Genomic DNA, 24,457 nt, shown 5'->3' on the forward strand with positions numbered 1-24,457 from the left:
AACATTCTGTGTGGTACAATTGGAGCAGGACCTGCAGCCAGTCCCCGACAAATTGTGGGCAAAGGGTAAAACTGATATTGGTAGATTGGATGTCACTCTTTTCATGGTTCATTTGAAACCCGGGTGCAGTCCACCTCGGGTCCTCCAGTATCCTCTGAGTCACGCACAAGAACAGCCTGTCACCGAGCAGATTGAACAATATGTTCAAATGGAGGTCCTGGTGGTTACCAAAATTCTGAATGTTTTTGGGACTGGTGTTTTATTGCAGACCTTGGATTCAAAATGCATCCATGTTGATGCAGCCTTTGTATGACTGCCTGAGTACTGAACCTTTTTCTCTCAGTGACCAGGCAGAAGAGTCTTTTTACAACCTAAAATTTGCACCTGCACTGGGCATACCCAACTATGACCAGCCTTTTAATCTATTCTGCTCAGATCTGAGTGGCCATAGAACCTCAGTCCTGACACAGAAACATGGAGACAGGCAGGCGTCCGGTTGCCTACTTTTCTGCCAGATTAGATCCTGTAGCGCGCGGCACCCCTTCCTGTGTCAGGGCGGTCGCGGCAGTGAAACTCATGGTTAAAAAAGCATCAGAAATTGTGCTTGATTACCCCCTGATGGTACAGACTCATGACATTGACACTCAAGGAATCCTCAGTCAAGTACAGCAAAAGCACATATCAATGGCCCGTCAACTTAAATTGCAGTGCTGCCTCCTTATACCTGACTCAATTACATTCAAAAGATGCACGATTCTGAATCCTGCAACGTTGCTCCCCATTACAGATTCACATGACTGTGTACAATTGATGCAACAAGAAACGTCTGGATCTTCTCATGTACACGATCAACCTTTGTCTAATCCAGATCTTGACTTTTTTTGTAGATGGCAGCAGATACATGGGTGAGAATGGCCGATTTCAGGCGGCATTGAAGCCTTGGAACTCCGAGAGGTCATCCCTGTCAGCATCCTGAAGGCGCACCACATGTCTGAAGATGTGCTGGTTAAACTGTCTGCACAGGCAGATGAAAGAGAGAGATTCTTGGGTACAAAAAGGAACAGCCATAAATGAGCAAGGTCTCTGGGAGGTCTCAGGTAAAATCTGCCTCCCCAGGGATATCTACCCTATGATGGCACAAGAGGCCCACACACCTGGCCAAAGGGCCAATGGTGGACACTGTGCTGAAGAAATGAATTGCACGGGTTTCTCCACAACTGCCAGCAGGTTTGTACAGGGTTGCATGAGCTGTGCTCTGAATAACCCAGGACAGGTAGTAAAAACACCCAAGAAACACACACCCAGGCCATTTTACCAGTTTTAGAGATTGCAGATAGATTATATACAACTACTAAAAGTGTGAGTATACGAGTATGTGCTTGTGTTCGTTGATCTCTTTTCAGGATGGCTGGAAGCCTACCCAGTATCGTCTGCAAATGCTAAGAATACAGCAAAGAAATTGGTCAGTGAACTTGTCTGCAGGATTCCAGACATCATAGAATCAGACAGAGGAAGCCATTTCACTGAGGAGGTGATGAGGGAGATAATGGGAGCTCTGGGAGTCACTCAGGCTTCCCACATGGCCTTTCACCCCCAAAGCAGCGGCTGTGTCGAAAGATTGAATGGCACAATAAAACTATAAATCCAGAAGGCCATGAGAGACTGGAAGGCCCTGGACAGAGTGCCTCCTACTGGCCCTGTACTCCATCAGAACCACCCCTGGAAAAAGGCCTGGTTTATCCCCTTTTGAGATATTATTTGCATCTGTGCCCAGACTAGGACTGTATTTTCCTCAACAGTCTCAGCTCCAGACTGACAGCATGGTCAGTTACATAAAGGCCCCCAGCCACAGGTTGGAGCACAATCATAAACAAGTGTTTGCTTCCATTCCAGATCCAGACTCAGTGGAAGGGTGGCTGGTGATTGGGTTGTCATAAAAAGGCATGTGAGAAAGACATTTGAGCCCAGATTTGATGGTCCTTTCCAAGTTTTACTAAAGACTGAGACTGCTGTAAAAGTTGAAGGAAGGACGAATTGGGTCCACGCTTCTCACTGCAAGAAAGTCTTGGAACAACAGGATGAGGGTCCTTCTGTTGGCAGTGGCTCTTACCTTGAGCGTGTCAGCAGTGTTTCGTCCACTGAATGATAAATGGGACAATGCTTTGAAACTGCACCATCAGTTGCTGTTTGAAGGACTGGATGACATTAAAAAATTTAGAGACTGTTGGATCTGTGCTCACAGTCCTGCGAGTTCAGTCAGTATGCCCTATTTTGCCGTGCCCCTCAGTTTTTCTGAATTGACTAAACTGGCCAACTCTACTATCTTTTTCAGAGGCATGAAGCAGGTTAAGTCCACAACTAAAAAACAAGGAGGTACCCTTACCTATTGCAGGATGGGCTGAGCCCCCCTGGCTCATGGTAAACAGATCAGGGCCACCAGTTGATTATAGCTCTACCCTCTGGAACGAGAACATGTGGTGCAATGTGTCATGCTTTGCAAGTTGGTCACACTGTTATTGTTTCCAGATACAGTCGATAGGTATGTTTTTTTAGACAAATTCAGCTGCAATGACTCTAACCTGAACAGCCTGGTGTTGGTGTAGAGCCTGTAAAAGGGTGGGAATCAGACCCGCAGCAACCGTACTTTAGTTGATTTAATTATTGGAATAACCTCTAGCTCCTCAGAGAGTCAGGAAAAGGGATCAAAACTGGCAGCAGGTGTCCTACTGGCCAAATTGATAACTCAGTTGTTTAATAGTACGGTGGTTGCAGTCCCAGAAAGTATATTCCTAGTCTGTGGGCATAAGACATACAAGTGGTTGCCCGACTTACTCTTGCAACCTTTATAATACCCCATTCCGACTTAGATATAAACGCTGTACCTAAACATACTCTTTATTGAAGAGCCAAGGACAATACACCCAGACCAAATGGTAAACCTCACATAGTAGAGATGAGAATCACCAATAAGTTCTTCAGTACCTTGTTCTTGTACCCCATGGTAATGCAGATGTGGGAAAAGCTAGTAGTGGCAACTGATTATTTGGATGATTAGATATGGGAGGTGTTAAAACTCATGAACGCCTCTAACATTGTCCAGAATCAGATAATCATTGTCACTAATCAACACACCTTGGTTTTAGACTACCTGACAGCAAAGGAGGGAGGTATGTGTCAGGTTGTAGGACCTACTTGTTGCCATTATATAGATCCCCAAGGTAAAAGCTGGAAAAGAAAAGGTGAAAACCATGAGAGACAAATGGTTACAGGAAAATAGTGCAAAGACTCATGGTGGGGAGACACCTATTCCTTTCTCAATTCTGCCAATAGGGCTTTTTCAAACAGTAGTACAAGTAGTGCTAATTATACAGGTCCTTCTAAAAAAATTAGCATATTGTGATAAAGTTCATTATTTTCTGTAATGTACTGATAAACATTAGACTTTCATATATTTTAGATTCATTACACACAACTGAAGTAGTTCAAGCCTTTTATTGTTTTAATATTGATGATTTTGGCATACAGCTCATGAAAACCCCAAATTCCTATCTAAAAAAATTAGCATATCATGAAAAGGTTCTCTAAACGAGCTATTAACCTAATCATCTCAATCAACTAATTAACTCTAAACACCTGCAAAAGATTCCTGAGGCTTTTAAAAACTCCCAGCCTTAAGGAATATTGTGGAGAAGGACCGATTCCAGACCTTGGGGGACCTGCGGAAGCAGTGGACTGAGTCTGGAGTAGAAACATCCAAAGCCACCGTGTACAGGCGTGTGCAGGAAATGGGCTACAGGTGCCGCATTCCCCAGGATCAAGCCACTTTTGAACCAGAAACAGCGGCAGAAGCGCCTGACCTGGGATACAGAGAAGCAGCACTGGACTGTTGCTCAGTGGTCCAAAGTACTTTTTTCGGATGAAAGCAAATTTTGTATGTCATTCGGAAATCAAGGTGCCAGGGTCTGGAGGAAGACTGGGGAGAGGGAAATGCCAAAATGCCTGAAGTCCAGTGTCAAGTACCCACAGTCAGTGATGGTCTGGGGTGCCATGTCAGCTGCTGGTGTTGGTCCACTATGTTTTATCAAGGGCAGGGTCAATGCAACTAGCTATCAGGAGATTTTGGAGCACTTCATGCTTCCATCTGCTGAAAAGCTTTATGGAGATGAAGATTTCATTTTTCAGCACGACCTGGCACCTGCTCACAGTGCCAAAACCACTGGTAAATGGTTTACTGACCATGGTATTACTGTGCTAAATTGGCCTGCCAACTCTCCTGACCTGAACCCCATAGAGAATCTGTGGGATATTGGGAAGAGAAAGTTGAGAGACGCAAGACCTAACACTCTGAGTGAGCTTAAGGCTGCTATCGAAGCATCCTGGGCCTCCATAACACCTCAGCAGTGCCACAGGCTGATTGCCTCCATGCCACGCCGCATTGAAGCAGTCATTTCTGCAAAAGGATTCCCAACCAAGTATTGAGTGCATAACTGAACATAATTATTTGAAGGTTGACTTTTTTTGTATTAAAAACACTTTTCTTTTATTGGTCGGATGAAATATGCTAATTTTTTTAGATAGGAATTTGGGGTTTTCATGAGCTGTATGCCAAAATCATCAATATTAAAACAATAAAAGGCTTGAACTACTTCAGTTGTGTGTAATGAATCTAAAATATATGAAAGTCTAATGTTTATCAGTACATTACAAAAAATAATGAACTTTATCACAATATGCTAATTTTTTTTAGAAGGACCTGTATTAGTCATTTACATTGTAATTAAGCTTATGATTATGTGTATTAATAAAGTTTGTAAGAAGAAGAAGAAACAATATTGATAATATTGAGAGTATCTGTAGTACTGTTCCACCCCTGGAAGGGATCCCAAAGGGCAGAATAGGATTAGCTTGTTCTGAAGTACTTCAGGGCGGTGACAGTCCACAGATGTCTCAAAGATGAAGGGTCCATCTTGAATATTTGTATACCTGTTTGGATCAGGACTCCATGTTGTCCTGAGCCAGAGTTCAGTGATTGTTGTTATAATCTTGCTTGTAATAGTGGTATATTGTATTCCGTCATGTATTAGAAGACTGCTTGAAAAGACTGCAGACAGAAGTAACTTTTTACCAATTCCGTAGTAAGACTATGAATGAGCTCAGGGGTCAACTGAACTTCGCACGGCTACATGTATACATTGCCTGTCCAAAAAAAAAAAGTCGCCACCTGGATTTAACTAAGCAAATAGTTATGATGATTATCTTTTAGCCGGCAACAAGTTATTTAACCCCAACTGGTGCAATGAGTTGCTTCTGATTTCTTAAACAACCATTTCGAAAGACAAATCTTGTGGTCGTCGAAAAGATGTTAGTCTGTTTGAAAAGGGTCAAATCATTGGCATGCATCAAGCAGAGAAAACATCTAAGGAGATTGCAGAAACTACTAAAATTGGGTTGAGAACTGTCTAACGCATTATTAAAAACTGTAAGGATAGTGGGACCCATCGTATTCGAGGAAGAAATGTGGCGGGAAAAAAATCCTGAATGATCGTGATCGGCGATCACTTAAACGTTTGGTGAAATAAAATTGAAGAAAAACAACAGTAGAACTCAGGGCTATGTTTAATAGTCAAAGTAGGAGCATTTCCACATGCACAATACAAAGGGAACTCAAGGGATTGGGACTGAACAGCTGTGTAGCCGTAAGAAAACCACTAATCAGTGAGGCAAACCAGAAAAAAAGGCTTCAATTTGCTAGGGAGCATAAAGATTGGACTCTGGAGCAATGGAAGAAGGTCATGTGGTCTGATGAGTCCAGATTTACCCTGTTCCAGAGTGATGGGCGCAACAGGGTAAGAAGAGAGGCAGATGAAGTGATGCACCCATTATGCCTAGTGCCTACTGTACAAGCCTGTGGGGTCAGTGCTATGATCTGGGGTTGCTGCAGTTGGTCAGTTCTAGGTTCAGCAACAGTATGTGCTCCAAGAATGAGGTCAGCTGACTACCTAAACATACTGAATGACCAGGTTATTCCATCAATGGATTTTTTCTTCCCTGATGGCACGGGCATATTCCAAGATGACAATGCCAGGATACATCGGGCTCAAATTGTGAAAGAGTTCAGGGAGCATGAGACATCATTTTCACACATAGATTGGCCACCACAGAGTCCAGACCTTAACCCCAATGAGAATCTTTGGGATGTGCTGGAGAAGGCTTTGCGCAGCGGTCAGACTCTACCACTGGATGGAAATAAATCTTGTAACATTGCAGAAGCTTATCGAAACAATGCCACAGCGAATGTGCGCCATAATCAAAGCTAAAGGCGGTCCGACGAAATATTAGAGTGTGTGACCTTTATTTTTTGGTGGCGACTTTTTTTTTGGACAGGCAGTGTACAGATGTAGCAGGGTTAGCACTCAAGCTCTTAACTCAAATTTCTAAACTCATTGCGTTATTTTGAGACAAAAGCCATTTAAAAGCAATTGTAGGTTTTTGCTTAACGCATTTAGTTTAGATGACACAACTCATAAATCATTATTGTTAACTCTACTACATCCGTATTTCATCTATGAGGTAGAACATCTGGGGTACGTCCGGCCAGGTCTCAAATTGGGGAGATGTGAGCGATGAGACTCCATCTTTGTGTCTACATTGACCATTTTACATTGTAAGACCTTTTTTGAAGTTGAGAGATCAGTGAATTTTGTGTGTGTCTGCAGACAAGGGAAGGTGTAATTTAGCCCCCACCTTTGCTATTCTCGAGAAAAGGAAACTGCTTGGTGTGCTATATCTACTTCCTCTATTCTAATAAATGTTTGTCTCGTTTTTGTATAGAAAGTCTGCGATTAACTGACATTTATACCTTCTGCTTCATAAGCATTTCTATATGTCCAGATGTTTCATGACTTTCATGTAAAGTGTGTGGGTATATAACTGGAACTAGCCCCAATGTGGTATAAGTATTTGCTTTCCATAAGTAATAAACCGAGACTTGTTTAGATACAACCTTGATGTTTGTGTCATTCAATTCTAATAAGTACTTGTTACCTATTTGCCATACTAATTTGGAACTCAGCATAAATCAGAGTAGGGGTCTTTGCCCTGACACAGCTGGGAATATGTAAATGTCTACGAGTCTTTGTCAGGACGTTTCATGCACGCTCATTATTCTAATACACAGAAACTCTCTTTTCTGTAATTTTGGTAAAGCAGGCTGGACTACTGTCTGCACAATTCAGACACACGCATGCAGATCATCCCATTCCAATAGGTAAATACCTGGGCTTCCAGGCAGCGTACAGGCGAAAGAAACTCCGCTTATTACTGTAAAGAGGCCATGGGTTACTGTTACACATAATCCAGTCTGACAAATGAAGACAGTTGTGGCTAATAAGGTTTTAGGTTAAAGTACCAACATTTACTTTTCGGGATACATGAGAGAGAAGGCAATCCTGTACCAATGCAGAACTATTTTATAACATTTTACTCCAACATCACTGTCCTCCTGTACCTACAAGTCTGATAGGAAGCATGGAGGCAAGGAAGAATCCTGAGGATACTGAAGAAAGAAAGGCAGCCTAAGAAACAAATCCCTGTCCTCAAACTCCACACATCTATAGAAGTTGAGGGTGAAAAAACAAGGGTTGCAAAGTGAAATTAGTGATGATAGGGAGAAAAGATAAGTGACATTCACAAAAATGAGGCTGACAGTTACAAGCAAACACATAGGACACTAAACATTTCAGAGTCAGAGGGGCTGGCAAGGGCATGTGTAGATGTATGCAATGCCGGTCACATACACATCACCATGTATAATGGACTACAGCCTGGCTGACCTGTATGGTATGCATACCTTCTAGATGCAATACCTACACTTACCCTACATGTGGAGAGGATATTGCAAGGCTATATTCACACGGCAGTAAAAAGTGTGAGCGCTGTTTTCTGCATACTGGCTGTCAGAAAATGTGGGTGTTTTTGAGGGGTTGGGGAAAAAAGGTCAGTAAAGTTCATCAGTTTTTTTAATAGCCATTAAAACGGATAAAAAAAGGTTAGATGGCCAGGAAATGGATACAAAAATATGACACAGGGATGCGTAATGGCCATGTAAAACTGACACTTCAACCGTTTTCAACGGTTGTTTCTTTGTCATGTGAATATAGCCTAAGTCATGTAAAGAGTAGATGTCATGTTTACCAGTCTAGAATAGTACATACGGTGGATATCTAGGGTGTTGAGTTGTGTAATCTTTTCTTCTGCATGTAAGAGTTTGTGCAGGATTACACAATATATTAATAAATACAATTTGGTTGTGCTGTATTATCCAAATATACATTTCACAGCTCTATAAATTGTATCGGGCATGTCTAAGGGCATGCATATGACACTCATACATCTCGCACATAGGCATTGCGCTACACTTTTGCAGGCCCCTCTGCCCTGACAGACACTTTGACGAACATGGGGCTCATTAACACTGGCAGGGACCCCTACCTTTCCCCAGTACAGAAAGGGGGTGCTGCAGATTTCAGAGCAGGGGAGACTGGGTGATATCGAGGAGACCCCTGACAGTGCCTAACCCCTCCATTTCGGCTACGGGTTCGATGCCAGGTATCAAACAAAAGAAGCAGCTCTCTGAAGGGGTCAAATATACAATAGCAGATTACATCTTTGAAGGGAATCTTTGAAGAAGGAGAGGAACGCAGACAATATAATTTCATTAGTGTCCCATTGTACAGGGTGGGCCATTTATATGGATACACCTTAATAAAATGGGAATGTTTGGTGATATTAACTGTTTGTGGCACATTAGTATATGTGAGGGGCGAAACTTTTCAAGATGGGTGGTGACCATGGCGGCCATTTTGAATCCAACTTTTGTTTTTTCAATAGGAAGAGGGTAATGTGACACATCAAACTTATTGGGAATTTCACAACAAAAACAATGGTGTGCTTGGTTTTAACGTAACTTTATTTTTTCATGAGTTATTTACAAGTTTCTCTTGGTTTACAGCCATTGACATGTCACCGAGGTTAACACATGCGGAGCGGATAGAAATTGTGTTGATGTCTGGTGAACGCAGTAACCGGGTCATTGCAGCAGATTTAGAGCCTACGAGACCACCCATCTCCCATGCTACAGTTAGCAAACTGCTTGCTAAGTTTCGAGAAACTGGTTCAGTGTTGGATTTGCCAAAATGTGGACGCATGAAATCTGTCACTAATGAAGAAACATCAGTGGCTGTCCTAGCTTCATTCAGCAAGAGCCCACAGCGTAGCACTCGCTGGAGAGTGGCATTAGTCGAACATCCCTTCGGCAGATATTAGCTATTCACAAATGCCACCCTTACAAACTCCAGCTACTGCAGCATCTCAACGAGGATGACCCAGATCGGCGCACTGAAATTGCTACATGATGATGTGTTTCCCTCTTTATGCACTGAAGCTGGCACGTTCCCTGAGTTTTTCCAGCAAGATGGTGCACACCACATTATGGGTGTCAGGTCCGAGCATTCCTAGATGAACAGTTTCCTGGAAAGTGGATTGGTCGTCGTGGGCGAGTTGAATGGCCCCCAAGGTCTCCCTATCTGACCCCTTTAGACTTTTATCTTTGGGTTCTTCTGAAGGCAATTGTCTATGCTGTGAAGATACAAGATGTGCAGGACCTGAAACTACGGATACTGGAAGCCTGTGCTAGCATTTCTCCTGCGGTGTTGCTATCAGTGTGTGAAGAGTGGGAGAAGAGGGTTGCATTGACAATCCAACACAATGGGCAGCACATTGAACACATTTTATAAGTGGTCAGAAACTTGTAAATAACTCATGAAAGAATAAAGTTACGTTAAAACCAAGCACCATTGTTTTTCTTGTGAAATTCCCAATAAGTTTGATGTGTCACATGACCCTCTTCCTATTGAAAAAACTAAAGTTGGATTCAAAATGGCCGCCATGGTCACCACCCATCTTGAAAAGTTTCCCCCCCTCACATATACTAATGTGCCACAAACAGGAAATTAATATCACCAACCATTCCCATTTTATTAAGGTGCATCCATATAAATGGCCCACCCTGTATTTCATTGTAAGCTAGAGCAGTGCAACTTGTGGGTCCTGAAAGAAACACTTGTTCAGTGCTTTGATTGTGAAATCCACAGAGTGTACTTTATAATCATTCTTCTTTTGCTGTAATGGAATGGTTCTCCATACATGGACGTCCTGTTGAGCCTGTGATAGACTTGTACTTATACACAGCAGCCAATCCGAAGAGGCAGAACCGCAGGGGAGGTAGAGAGCAGCAGCCCTGAACCAATGATTAGACAGGAGGTGTGTCTTAGACTACCTTAGACTCCCTGTAGGCACTGTAACTAAGCTGAAGCCATAGTTCAAAGCTTTGTCCTAATGGAGCTGAGTTAAAAGCAGTCAAACAATACATAGCAGGTAATTATCCCTTCACTTACAGATCATTTTGAGCTGCTGCCTAAACAGTCACTGAATGCTCAAAGTATATTCCATATTTGTTGCCATTTCACTTGGTTTTGATATGCAGCGGTAAGGCCTCTTTCACACGAGCGTGTCCGGATAAGGTCCGGATACATTGCGGCAAACCCGCGCGAGTAGGTACCCAATTGCAGTCAGTTTTGACTGGGATTGCGTTCAGTTGTTCAGTTTTTATCGCGCGGGTGCAATGCGTTATGCATGCTCGTGATAAAAACCTGAATGTAATGCCCAGACCCGAACTTCTTTACAGAAGTTCAGGTTTGGGTTCAAGGTTGTGTAGATAGTATTATTTCCCCTTATAACATGGTTATAAGGGAAAAGAATAGCGTTCTGAATACAGAATGCATAGTACAATAGGGCTGAAGGGGTTAAAAAAATAATAATATAATTTAACTCACCTTAATCCACTTGTTCGCGCAGCCGGCATCTCTTCTGTCTTCTTCTTTGAGGAATAGGACCTTTGATGACATCACTGCGCTCATCACATGATCTTTTACCATGGTGATGGATCATGTGACTGACCATGTGATGATCGCAGTGACGTCATCAAAGGTCCTTTTCCTCACAGATGAAGACAGAAGAGATGCCGGCTGCGCGAACAAGTGGATTAAGGTGAGTTAAATTATATATATTTTTTTTTTAAACCCCTCCAGCGCTATTTTATTATGCATTCTGTATCCAGAATGCTATTATTTTCCCTTATAACCATGTTATAAGGGAAAATAATAATGATCGGGTCTCCATCCCGATCGTCTCCTAGCAACCGTACGTGAAAGTCGCACCGCATCCGCACTTGCTTGCGGATGCTTGCGATTTTCACGCAGCCCTATTAACTTCTATGGGGCCTGCATTGCGGGAAAAACGCTCAAAATAGAGCTTGCAGCGATTTTCGCGGAACGCACAAGTGATGCGTGAAAATCACCACTCATGTGCACAGCCCCAGAGAAATGAATGGGTCCGATTCAGTGCAGGTGCAATGCGTTCACTTAACGCATCGCACCCACGCGGAAAACTCACCCGTGTGAAAGGGGCCTAATATTAGCAACTTGTGTGCCAAATCTTTCAACTATAAAATGCACTAATCTATAAGATGCATCCCATTTTAGACCACAGAAAATAAAGGAAAAATACTTAAGACTTATTTAGACCCTCCCTGGTGGTTTAAGGCTACTTTGACACTAGCGGCGCGGACCTCTGGCAGGCTGTTCCGTCGGGTGAACAGCCTGTCGGATCCGTCCTGCTGCTAGTGATCGTGTGCCTCTGGACTGCCGCTCCGTCCCAATTGACTATAATGGGGGCGGAGTTCCGTCGAGAGGCTGTCGGAATAAATGTCGGACATGTCGTAGTTTTATTCCGACAGCCTCTCGCCGTGCCCTGCCTCGCCGTAATTCTGCCCCCGCCCCCATTATAGTCAATGGGGATAGAGCGGCTGTCCGAGTGCACACAGTCATTAGCGGCAGGACGGATCCCACAGGCTGTTCACTCGACGGAACAGCCTGCCGGAGGTCCGTGCCGCTAGTGTGAAAGTAGCCTAAGGTAGCAGATGAGTTTATGTCATAGGTCTGGTGGTCTAGGGTAGTGAATACATATTTGAATTGCTGGTGGTCTGTAGTAATTCCCAATTCCTTGGTAGTCTAGGTAGGAGTGGGCTTAATATTTTATTGCCTGGTGGGTTAAGATAGTAGTTGGTAAATTAATGAATGAATGCTGTGTGCACAGTTCTCTTTATGACTGAGCATTTTATCACTACTTCAGACAATAAGATGAAGATTTTTTTTTGGAATATGGTACATTTAAAATGACAGAGGATCTTATAGTGATATATATGAAAGGGGTTGACCTACAAAAAATATTCAATCATTTCAAACCAGCACCTGGATCTGCACACGTTTGTAATTGCATGGCATAAAAAATTTAGTATAGCCACTGAGTTCTTCAATAAACTGTATCTGTATGATGCCACCTGCTGTTTGTTCTTTTTCTTATTTCTTGTCTACCTCACTGAGGTGGTCGCACATGCTCAGTTTAAATTCTTCAACTGTCCCCATTCATATCTTCTTTTAGACACTGTGGCAATTACAGAGAGAGAGCAACAGCAGAAAAAGTCATGCCCCCTGAGCTGCCAGGCTGAAATAAACCTAGCAGAATAATTGGAACAATGAATGGGGAGATCTCTGGTTCCATGTGAGGTACAGGGCTGGTTCTAGCTTTGTGAGGAAGGTATTGTCATGTACTATATCAGGGGTGCACAACCTTTTTTGGTCTGAGGGCCACATTGTTCCATTTCAAGGGGCCACAAATAATTAATGTTGATCGGCGCTCATTTGCATCGGCCTATTACATAAGCCAATGCAAAGTGAGTGGGAAGGAATGATCACTACCACGGTCATTCCTCCTTCACTTAGTTTTATTGATTATTGGTAGCCCATCCCTTATTACACAGGGAGATGTGCTGACAATTATTGTACATCTTTCGTCCTGATAAAATATGCAAATCAGCTGACAAACGAGTGATTCCTTGTTTATTGAAAGCACGATTATACAGGCCAGATATCAGGAATGAGCATTCCTATGAACACTTGTTCCCAGTAATTGTCCAGAATATCGTGCTGTGTAACAGGGGCTTAAAGGGATTTCCCAGTAAAGATGATTTTTTAACAAATTCCTCCAGCATAGCTCCTGAAACTGAAGAGTTATACTCACCTGCTCCCTGCCGTTTCAGTCCTCCACCCTGCACTCGCTGCCTTCATCTTCCAGTCCCCTCGCTGTGGGCATAGTCACGTGCACCTCTCCAGCCAATCACTGGCTTCAGCAGTGTATAAGTAGCATTTCACTGCTGAAGTCAATCATTGACTGTAGTGGTGTATGTGATGATGCCCATGCACTGCCAGGTGTAAACAGCGCAGGGACTGGAAGATGGAGGCAGAGGGGGCAGTGCGGAGGACTGGAGCGGCGTGGACCAGGTAAGTATTAGCCGAAAACTTTGGCCCTAGGGGCTGCATGTGGCCCCTGGGCCATGGGTTGTGCCCCCTGCATTAGGGGGTGAAGCTCTTTGGTTAAAAAAGTATAAAAGCTGGACCTTTTCAGCAAGTCGTAGAAGGTCAGCTATGAGGGAGTTGGTGTTTTCCTTATCGAGTCTCTGACTGCTTATGCTGAAACAGGCTTCCCAGCTGATGTTTGTCACTGTCAGATGATGTAAACTCAATTGGTGATGCAAGTGCCTTCATTCTGGATGTAGTCAGGACATAGTCCTAGGTAGGACAATCATCTCAAATAGTTTAGTCTATAGGAAGTCCAGTGCCAGTTGACACTGCAGACAATATAAATCAATAATCACATAAGACTACTACACACCACCTCCAGGTGGATATGACAATAATATCCCCCACATTCCACTGTACCCAGTGACAGTACGTCACACACCCACACCCCTATCAAGTACCCCTCCATATTTATTTTAAAATTTTCTCATCTGTGGTTTTTGTTTTTGAAAATAAGAAATACAAGTTATGTTTTAAATAAAAGACCAGAAACAGGAATTTATAGTCTTCGACTATTGAACTACTATTTTGACCTTCTGGGTCCAGTGGGTCATTTTGAAATATATTTAATATAATGGCAGTCACATTACACCATTTTATTTTTTATCTTTGCTATGTGCTTAACTGTTTGTGACTCTCTTGATGCACATCCTAAAGCAGCAGAAGTTTACATAGTCCTGTAAACAGTTTAGAAAACACTTTGCAATGTTGTGATATAAAAGAGGAAGGGTTGGATTTTCTTCCTGTGAAACATCCTGTTCGAGTAATTGTTAAAGACAAATGACCCCCTTCATTTTGCCTAAAAACAATTGTCTGCAGTTGGGTTGTAAATGACCAATACTGACACAAATACATATACTGCATTTCATGTTCCCTCTATTTATGGCAGAACTCACCTGAAGGAAGGCAGGATACTGTCATAGTAATACCAGGTAGCTGTGAGGTAGGAACGACTCACATCTGTGGAGTATAGACGCCATGCAGCCTTAGAGAGGAGAGAGCATTCAATGTCACTGCTAACAATATACAAGGATCACATGTAGTAAAGCCGACATTGGGGTCGTGCCGCCACTGCAATGCGACTCTCGAAGAACACAATGCAAGTCACCTGTGCCTGACTTTCTGTGATCTCGTTTTTACTTTTCTTACTTTGTGATCTAGTTGTGTTTTTACAGCCAAATCACAGCTCTAAAATAGTTGTGCAGCAGCAAATTGCAAACAAGTCCCACAAATCATTTTGGAGAGTTACTGTCGCCCCAGCCTTACGTATTACGGTGGTGCATCCGGCCCCAAAGGGCAAGTTCTTCGGCCTCACAGCATCATATGGATCTATACCGCAGCTGCATAGCTGCCACTGTAATACCCTCCTGTGTAACTGGTATATATGAAATACAAGTGGCCGAAACCAAACTAACACAAAAAACACATACAAAAGATATAGCATCTAAAACCTCGGTAATAATTCATGATTAGGACACATTAGCATAAAACATCCAGTGGCACAACATAGTTCTGTCTCTACATTGTAGTCGACTGATAAATGAACATACCTATACCGCCATGACACAATGTGAAGTGAGGAAGTGAAGAATATTTAAATTGCAGCTAAAAGCATCTGGGTGAATGGTGTAGAACACCATTGTGATGAACTGCAGTTGATATTGCTGAGGCTGCATTTAGCTCAATGGAAATGTGACTTTGCTACAATTTTTGTCTTGATACTGCAATACAATATGAGAGCAAGAGAATCTATCATCCCCCTTGTTCAGCAATTCTAATAGTCTAGGGATTCCCCCCCCCCCCCTAAAATGGTGATGAAGGCTTTTAAAATGAATCCAGAAAAACAAGGCAACTTAATATCTATTAATTTGTCTCTAGCACATTTGGCTGTGAACTGTTATTTTCAATGACAATATCATAAAGCAAAAAGGCTGAACATGATCACTTGATTTAGGGGCATGGGCCTGAAATCTATGTTCATATAAATCAGTGTGTAAAAAGCAGACAAGGGACATGTCATCAGGGTATATGACCTCATCTATACAAGCATAGCCCAACTGTGTATAAGTTTAGTAAACCACCAGCTCCTGGGCTTTGAGAAGTGAAAGAAATAGGTTTCCCACGCTGACATTTCTGAAATTCTAGTGACCACGAGAATAGAAGAAAGCTTGTAATGAATGCAGCGAGGGTTAGTATTGCACTACTTTACACTGATTTTTGAACATCTACAATTCAGTCTTAATGAGCGTCTGTAGAAATAGAACAAGCATCACAATTAGTAACCACCAAAGTCTTCTATACCATCTTCAAACCATAAGGTACGAACACATGGACTGTACAAAAATACTCCTGTACCAAAGTAGAACTGTGCTTATTCATAATAAGTTATGTGAAAGTCATGTCCGTGCCAATACCTTCATACACATAAACTAAAAATACCGCTAGTGATGACTGTGGGATGGAAGGTTTGTCGCAGAATTCCATTCAGCATGTACATGGGATGTTTAGCAATCTCATTTAGATGTATGGAATGGTCACTTGTGCCTCTCTTTGTGGCTTTTTCTTCTGTCACCCATCACAGCTTTATGGGCGTACCAAAAAGAAAGCAACTGTTGATTTATATTAGGCTTTTTTTTTACACTGAATTTCACAAAATCATAAATACAGGGATATCCAGGAGAAAAAAAACAGTTGCAGCCTGCCACAGAACTGCATCTTAAAGGGGTTTTCCAGGGCCTGATAGGTTTTTATTTGCACCGCGTAGTATTAGTTCAATCAAATGAAAGAATCTCTGCTGCTTACCTGCTCCCCACTGCTCTGGTCTGGTGCCCTGGCTCATTTCAGCAATCTGCAGTCAATGACTGGCCTTAACGACCATGTGTCCCCTAGCGGCACATCACTGCTGGTTCACGTACCGCTTGAGGACATGTCAACGGTGAGGTCATTGATAGGCTGCAGTGGTGCACCTGACCTTGCCCGTATGCACATGGGAAGGGAAGTACATGCTAAAATGGGAAAACACTAGGTAAAAATGGCATGAAAATTGGACAGTAAACTCAACTGTAGCAACCAGTGTCCGGTAGCTGCTGCCAAGGCTAATAAGATCATGGGGTAATATTGGGCACTAGTGCACAAGAAAGACGTAGCAAAGCCAGAGGGAGTTCAAAGCTGAAAAACTATAGTAATAAATGGATTGGGTGGATTATAGTATCTAGGAAGTGTCACGGACGATGGATGTGGAACCACTGTGCCAACCAACTGGTTTGACTTTGGGCTAAGACTTTTGGACCTAAGGGAGTTAATCTGGTGTTCCCCTGGTTTTAACTCTTTAACCCCTATACGGGTATCTGGCCTTTGCTGCAGGGCAGCCACTAGACAGGTTCTTCTTGGAAAAGTCCCTGTGTGGTTTGTGGCTAACCCACAGGGTAAGAAACAACAATGTGAAGAACTGAGGGATCAGGCAATGTTCATAGTCAGGAAACAGGCAGAGGGCAGGGCAGGCACAGTAAGTTTGTATTCATGAGGTCAGGGCATGCTGCAAGGGGTCAATACAGTAAACAGGCAATAGTCAGGTCAGGCAGACAAACAGAACAGCACACCATCACAGGGAACTACCAAGCTACATAACTTACAGCTCAGGCACCCTCCCCAAGAAGAAGATGCCTTAAATATCCTGAGATGACCAACCATTGGCTGGAGAAGACTAGGGGGCACATGCACTGGCCCAGAGAGCCTGAGGAATAAACCAGATAGGCCTGTCAGGAAAGCACAGACCTCTACCTGCAGCAGGGAGAGCACCATGGGATGCCAGTGGTTGGGTCCACTACTGGTGGGCAGAGGAGGGAAAGCGTCATCGGACCGCTGGCACAGCATAAGAAGAGGCTGAGTAAGTGATGTGGCATCTATGCCCGTTTGGAGAAGTGGAACAGCAGTGGACAAGGGCTGCTAGTGAAAAAAAAAGATAATCAAAATTAAGTTTATTTAGTTTAGAAAAAAGATAGCTGAAAGGAGATCTAATAACTGTAATATATATAAACGTTCAGTACAGAGATCTCTCCCATGATCTATTTATACCCAGAAGTGCGATCGTGACAAGGGGACATCCTCTATGCCTAGAGGAAAGAAGGTTTCTACAAAAACCATAGAATAGGATTCTTTACTGTAATAGCAGTGAGACTATGGAACTCTCTGCCACAGGAGGTGGTTGTGGACTCAAGAGTTCAAGAGGGACCTGGACACATTTCTTGAATAAAATTACATTACAGGTTATAGTTACTAGAATTCTGGAGAAGGGTCATTAATCTATGATGTTATTCTGACTGCCTGATTGGAGTCAGACTTTGGTTCCCAAAAATGAGGAAAATTAGCTTCTACCTCATTGTTTTTTTTGCCTTCCTTTTTGCCTTGTTTAACTTTGCAGGATGATAGGCTGAACTGGATGGAAGTATGTCATTTACCAATATTACAAACTATTTTTAGGGTCCATTCACACGTTTTTCCGGATAAGTTCCGGATTTTGCGAACCCATTCATTTTCAATAGGGCCGGAACAGATGCTATGTGCTGTCCGCATCCGCATTTCCGGATCCGAAATTCCGTTTACGAAAAAAAATAGAACATTTTCTTAGGCATTTATAAGACATTTTCTATTATAGTGCCGACGATGTGCGGTCCGCAAAATGCAGAACGCACATTGCCGGTGTCCGTGTTTTGCGGATCCACAAAACAGCTATGGACGTGTGAATGAACCCTTGCTATGTAACCTCACCAAAGGTAAACAACCTGGGGACTGAAAGATCACTGAACAGAGCCAGGGTGCAAGACTAGAGCAGCGGGCAGCAGGTAAATATGATTCTTTCATTAGGTCAAACACATTACAGGGCCTAAATAAAAATCGACCAAATACTCGAAAACCCCTTTAAGATGGCCATACACACAACTTAAGTGTCCTCCATCTTTCCTGATCCTCCCATACATATGTATGCTTGGTTCACCCAGCATGCATATATGGTGAATGGCGGGAGGGAAGAAAGCTGACATCTCTAGTGCTGACTTATTGTCAAGATAAGGCGAATACCATCACACACAAAGGCCTCATGCACACGACCGTTGTTTTGGTCCGCATCCGAGCCGCAGTTTTTGCGGCTTGCATGCGGACCCATTCACTTCAATGGGGCCGCAAAAGATGCGGACAGCACTCCGTGTGCTGTCCGCATCCGTTGCTCCGTTCCGTGGTCTGCAAAAAAAAAAGATAACCTGTCCCATTCTTGTCCGTTTTGCGGACAAGAATAGGCAGTTATATCAATGGCTGTCCGCGCCGTTACGCAAATTGCGGAACGCACACGGACGCCATCCATGTTTTGTGGATCCGCAATTTGCGGACCGCAAAACACACAACGGTCGTGTGCATGAGGCCAAACAGGGATAGTGCAGCCCTAAAACTTCCTGGACCCACTATCCCTATCTACTTGCAAGGTCACCCTAGGCTATGACCCCATAACTGGGCAGTAGTCCCTACGTTAGAATACATGGGAGGGTGACACACAAACAGGGAACAACAAACATACAAACACTAAGAGAGTAGCAGTACAGTAAAGGGTGAAATGCCAGTCGGACAATGAAGTACAAAACCCCAGAGGCAAACGAGAAAACCAACATGCCAGAAGGTCAAAATCCAGGAGATCAATACAATACTAAATAACCAGAAGCCAAAAAATAGTCACAATACCAATCCAGAAATACAAAAGCCAGAGGAGCCTTCAATACCACTAGTGAACAGCAGGGGGAGCCAGAGGACAAGAAATCCAGCGGCAGAGACACATACGTGAGCTGGCTTTTTATACCTAATAGTGAACATCTCATGCCGACATCCCTGTACGCTGGCTGGAGCCTGAGCGCCCAGATCCTCTGGACCCCGGGCGCACCACATTATTGGCCCGGGACTGCGATGGGCTGCCCAGATCTGGTTCCCCCGGAATGGGCTGCCGGAAGGGAACCTTAACAATTATCTCCTCAAGAGCTAAAGGATTGGGCAGTTAAAATCCAACTTCATCAATCTCTAACTCTCCTGACACCTGCTGTCTGGGTGGAGTTGGTAGACTCCACACACATTTGATGGTGGGTTTCCGCTGACATAGTGTTACGAACTAATGGAATGTAGGTGAGCAATAGATTAAGCAGCTTATATTTCTATGTGATGATTCATACTAGTAGATCATAACCAGATGAATAAAAATACAATTACAGAGTGATAACAGAGATAAAGCTAGAGAAAACAGCCAAAAGAAAGGATTCAGGGTTGGTATATAGGGTTGGTAAACAATATATCCATTTCAACACTTTTTGTAATAGTTTCCAATCCCAATTTCCTCTTCTAGGGGATTCCCATATCCATTTAATGGCAGAGAAATGTATTGTATCCAGGCTGCCATTATGACATTCTTTCACATGTCGTGCCAATGGTTTATTTAGTTCTCTGGCAATTCTCCCCCTACAAGGCGTCTAAACTCATGGAAACTTTTACCAATATAATCTAGTGAGCAATAACACTGGCAAACATAGACAAACCTCTTAGGCTAGTTTCATACCTGCAGAAGAGCTATCAGCAGGCTGATCTGGAAGAAGGAACAGGCTACTGCAGTTCACTGTATCCAGCCTAGCCGGATACTGCCGTGCACCACCTGACCTCATTGACTATGATGGGATCTGGTGTAGCTGGACTAAAGCTGGTGCATGCACTGTTTTTTGTCCGGCCGGAACCCAGCACTGACACCGGAAAACAGCTGGATCCCCACCAGATCCCATTATAGTCAATATGGTCTAGTGGTGAACGACAGTATCTGGCTAGGTTGGATACGGTAAACTCCGGTAGGCTGTTCCTCTGCCTGATAGCTTTACTGCAGGAGTGAAACAAGCCTTAGTTTTACAGTTAACAGAATCTCTCAAACAGTAGGTAATAGTCATAGCAGAGCTCCTAACAGGTCTAGGTACATTCATATTTTAACAAGACATACAACCCAGACAATGGTAATTTCCTATAGTCAAGAGCCTAACGGTTGTGGTCTCATGTAATGACTATGTATAAGATGGTCCCCCAAACTAAGTCCCTTTCTATACGTAATCAGTGGTATATATGGAAAAAAATCTGTTAAATCTGCATCATCAGTCAAAATGTCCCCATGTTTACTCAGTATGTCATAAATGTTTGGTGATTGTTTATCTTATAGATGTCTCAAGGGGTGTAGGTCTCTATTTTGGCTGAAGTCGGGTATTTCTATCCTGTTCTTTTGCATAATTAAAGACCCCATCCCCCCCCAAATTCTATTGGGGTATCACCTAGACTGGAAACAATTACTGAAGCCTGTTGTTTGATGAAAGATATGCCCATGCTCTCAGCAATTTATCTGGGTATTATAAATAATGTAGTAGAAAGGCTTCCCCGAGTATTTTTCAAAATAAATTTAAAAAAGGTGATAGAGCGCTCCTGTATTTCAAAGGTGAAGCATAAGCCCAACTCATTATGGTTAAGCTGATCCAATGAAATCTCAATATCTCTACAACAGAATATTTTTTATGGACATAGGCGTCCCTTGATCTTAAAAAATGCAGAATCCCTTCAATTCCAAAATCATGTTTTATAGAGGTATTTAAGACTTCTACATCAATACTTGCCAAAAATGCTGCTTTGACTTCTATTGATAATTTTATGCTTGGTCTGAATATCTTGTGATTTTTTTTTAAATATCTTTACTAATAAAGATTACGTTTTAACGGTTCGGACCTTTCCTGCTGCATGTTAGACAATTTTCCAGCCTGACCTTATACTCATCATAGCAATAAGGACGGCACACTACATAGAGTGCTGTCATACGCCTATTATTCACTATATCACACTATTTTCCACTAATAGGTGAGAATCTGCTTTGTGTTACTGTCAGGATATTGAGTTCCCTCTCTTCTCCCTCCCGGGTTTGACAGTTTCCAGCCTCAACAGAGCTCCCCCACCTCAAAGCATAACACCCTCCATACACAGAGAGCTTAACTTTATAAACCAGCTGCTGCCAGTGATTGGGGAGGGGGGAAGACCTGGCCCTTTTTATTTTGATAGGAAAATAAATACCTTCCATAGCAACACTCTACTCGCCCCTAAATATTATGGCAGAGGAGAGAAAATCCTCTCTCAAGTACAAGGACCTATGCATACAGAGCAGCGCACAAAGCAGCAAACAAATATATAAGCCGCTAGTCTACAATAGCACCTGACCGCTGCACCATGCAGCTTATAATCTTTTCCCACAAACAAATCTGCTATTGTATTCCTCTCACTTCATAGAAAGCAGCAGATTCAGGAACCTTGTACAATATAAAAGGGGTTTAGTAAATGGCGTCTTTTTATAGACAAGCTTTCTTGGATCTTGGGATGAGCCACGACCCCATACATTTACAGTATTTTCTGAATTCTAACATGGACTTGATGGAAATGATTATTTGGAAACATACATATTATGCAGGACTATCATAGCTTTCCTTATATTCATTAACACTTATTTTTCATCTGGTGACAATGCGAATGGCGATAATACAATCATACTGATGGACACTTGATGAGAATTACGCCATTCAATGCTCCTCCCTTTACTCTCCAACATCTGATACCTGTATAAGGTTGGCTGCTGGAGTCCGTCGCTTCTCAAAATGCTTCTGTCTGTGTTGTTCTTGAACTTTTAGAGCAAAACCAGAACCCAGAATACCCTATTGAAGAAAAAAAAATACCTATTTTTTATCACTCATCTAAAAAGCTGATTTTAACTGTTTAAATTAAAGGGTCTCTGTCAGCAGTTTTGACCATGCTAAACTGTTGATAGCACTTGGCAGAGAAGAACAGAACAAATATACCTTTTATGGAGCTTTTATTATCATGAGTAGTGTGAACATGAAGTTTTATTCTGTAAGAATCTGCTCCTACATGTGCTCTGAAGGCAGAATTTCCCTATGAAGTAACTTCTGTATTGACCTGCTTCACAACCACTCCCTTCTGCTCTCAGTGAGAGCTGTAGCATTCAACCAAGAAACCACTACAGCTGTCACTTCGAGCAGAGGGAAAGGGCTAGGCTGTGAAGCCGCTCAATGCAGATAATAGAGACCACTTCACAGTGAGGCTCTACCTGCAGGGCACTTTAAAGAGGACCTTTCACCGATTATGACACTGTGAACTAAGAATACAGAAATGTAGAGCAGCGCCCGCTCCGTTCTCCCGCTATGCCCTCAGGTATCTTCGGTCACTAAGTTATAGTAGGCAGAGATTTCAGTCCCTAAGTTATGGTAGGCGGAGTCTGCCCTTGTTCTGCTCTAGCGCTGGCCAATCGCAGCGCAGAGCTCACAGCCTGGGAGGTTATTTTCTCTGCGATTGGCCAGCGCTACAGAAGAACAAGGGCAGACTCCGCCTACCATAACTTTGTGACCGGAGATACCGGAGGGCATAGCAGGAGAACGGAGCGGCGCCCAGGGATAATAGTAAGTGCAGTGAGATCCCCAGGTGCCGCTCTACATGTCTGTATTCTTAGTTCACAATGTCATAATCGGTGAAAGGTCCTCTTTAATGGGTTTGGCGAGCCTTTACTAAGTGATGGGCTGTCCTCAGGATAGGCTATCACTGGCTGATGAGAGGGGGTCCAACATCCCACACCCCGCTGATCTGCTGTTTGGGTGTGGCTTCATCACCAGAAGTCCGGGCCAAAGCTGCACACCACAGGCAGTCATTACTACAATGTCGCTCCCACTGACTTCAACGACAGCTGACTGGTGGGGTGTGGAGTTTTGGATCCACAACGATCAGTTAGTGATGGCCTATCTAGGATATCTCTGAGTACAGACTGGACAACCCTTTAATGAGCGGACTCTGGTAGAATAAAACTACATATTCGCGGTACTCTGAAAAACTTTCATAAACACTTTACAAAATGTATGTTTGTACAGTTCTTCCCATTCTCTACCTAGTGCTGTCAGCAGTTTATAATGGTCAAGACTACTGACAGATTCCTTTTAAAAGAACTCACCGCTGGAAGTGCAAAAAAGGAGATGCCAAGAAGAGCAAACCCTGCTGCCAGGACTCTGCCAAGCCATGTACGAGGTGTCTTATCACCGTAACCGATGGTAGTAAGTGTAATCTATCAAAATATAGACATATGAGTACAGTTAGTAAATTGCTGTATACATTGCTGTATACTTCATTATAAAATGTCCATTGGCGTACTCAAAGAGGACCTCTGGTGGTTTAAATGATGGACACAGAATACAAATGAAAGTACATTCATCACCATTTACAATGTACTCTTCCTGAGTTATACCCTGTATTATACACCAGACCGTTTTCAGAATTCTGCATGCTTCAGAGCTGAAATGCACCAGCCTTATTTACTAGCTTTGTGTTCTGGGAAGTATGGTCTTTAAGGGAGTTTTTCGGGAGTTCAATATATGGTTGAATGGAAGGGTCTGATTCCCGGGACCCCACTGATCTGCTGTTTACAAAAGCTGAGGCACTCTATTGAACAAGCATACAAACTGAGGATCACAGCATTGGAGCACCGCAAAGAGACACTCACGGTAAACTAAACTGACCTACTTCCATATAAGCGGAACACCGGCAGCCAGGGGCGTAGCGTGGGGGGGGCCGGAGGGGCCGTTGCCCCGGGCGCCAAATTGCAGGGGGCGCCAGGCAGCCGAAATTTCAATGAGGGCTACGGGAGCCTATGGTTCCCGTCCCCTCCGTTATGCCCCATAGGCTTCAGGCCTAGTGGCCTGAAGCCTATAAGGCAGTAGAGCGATGCAGGACTCGGTCACGATAACCTCACTGTGACCTCCTGCGTCGGGTCTCGCGAGATGACGCGGCGCAGGAAGGCACAGTGAGGCGTTCGTGGCCGCCTG

At 43.3% G+C, this 24,457-nt stretch overlaps 1 protein-coding gene across 3 annotated transcripts in view; it reads right to left on the reverse strand.

Moving 5' to 3' along the window:
• KCNQ4 (potassium voltage-gated channel subfamily Q member 4) overlaps nucleotides 1–24,457 on the reverse strand; it is a 193,683-nt gene that overhangs the window by 37,780 nt on the left and 131,446 nt on the right. For 2 of the 3 annotated variants that reach the window (XM_044286669.1, XM_044286670.1), the window contains exons 6-9: nucleotides 23,590–23,700; nucleotides 22,190–22,285; nucleotides 14,432–14,520; nucleotides 8,491–8,631 (exon numbers count right to left, since the gene is read on the reverse strand). In XM_044286669.1, the coding sequence (XP_044142604.1) occupies nucleotides 8,491–8,631; nucleotides 14,432–14,520; nucleotides 22,190–22,285; nucleotides 23,590–23,700 (437 nt within the window). Of the gene's footprint in view, nucleotides 1–7,275; nucleotides 7,321–8,490; nucleotides 8,632–14,431; nucleotides 14,521–22,189; nucleotides 22,286–23,589; nucleotides 23,701–24,457 lie in introns of all 3 variants that reach the window. The other variant, XM_044286671.1, reaches the window with a different exon arrangement.

The sequence above is a fragment of the Bufo gargarizans genome, chromosome 3 (genome assembly GCF_014858855.1).
Source record: "Bufo gargarizans isolate SCDJY-AF-19 chromosome 3, ASM1485885v1, whole genome shotgun sequence".
Classification (NCBI taxonomy): Eukaryota; Metazoa; Chordata; class Amphibia; order Anura; family Bufonidae; genus Bufo; species Bufo gargarizans.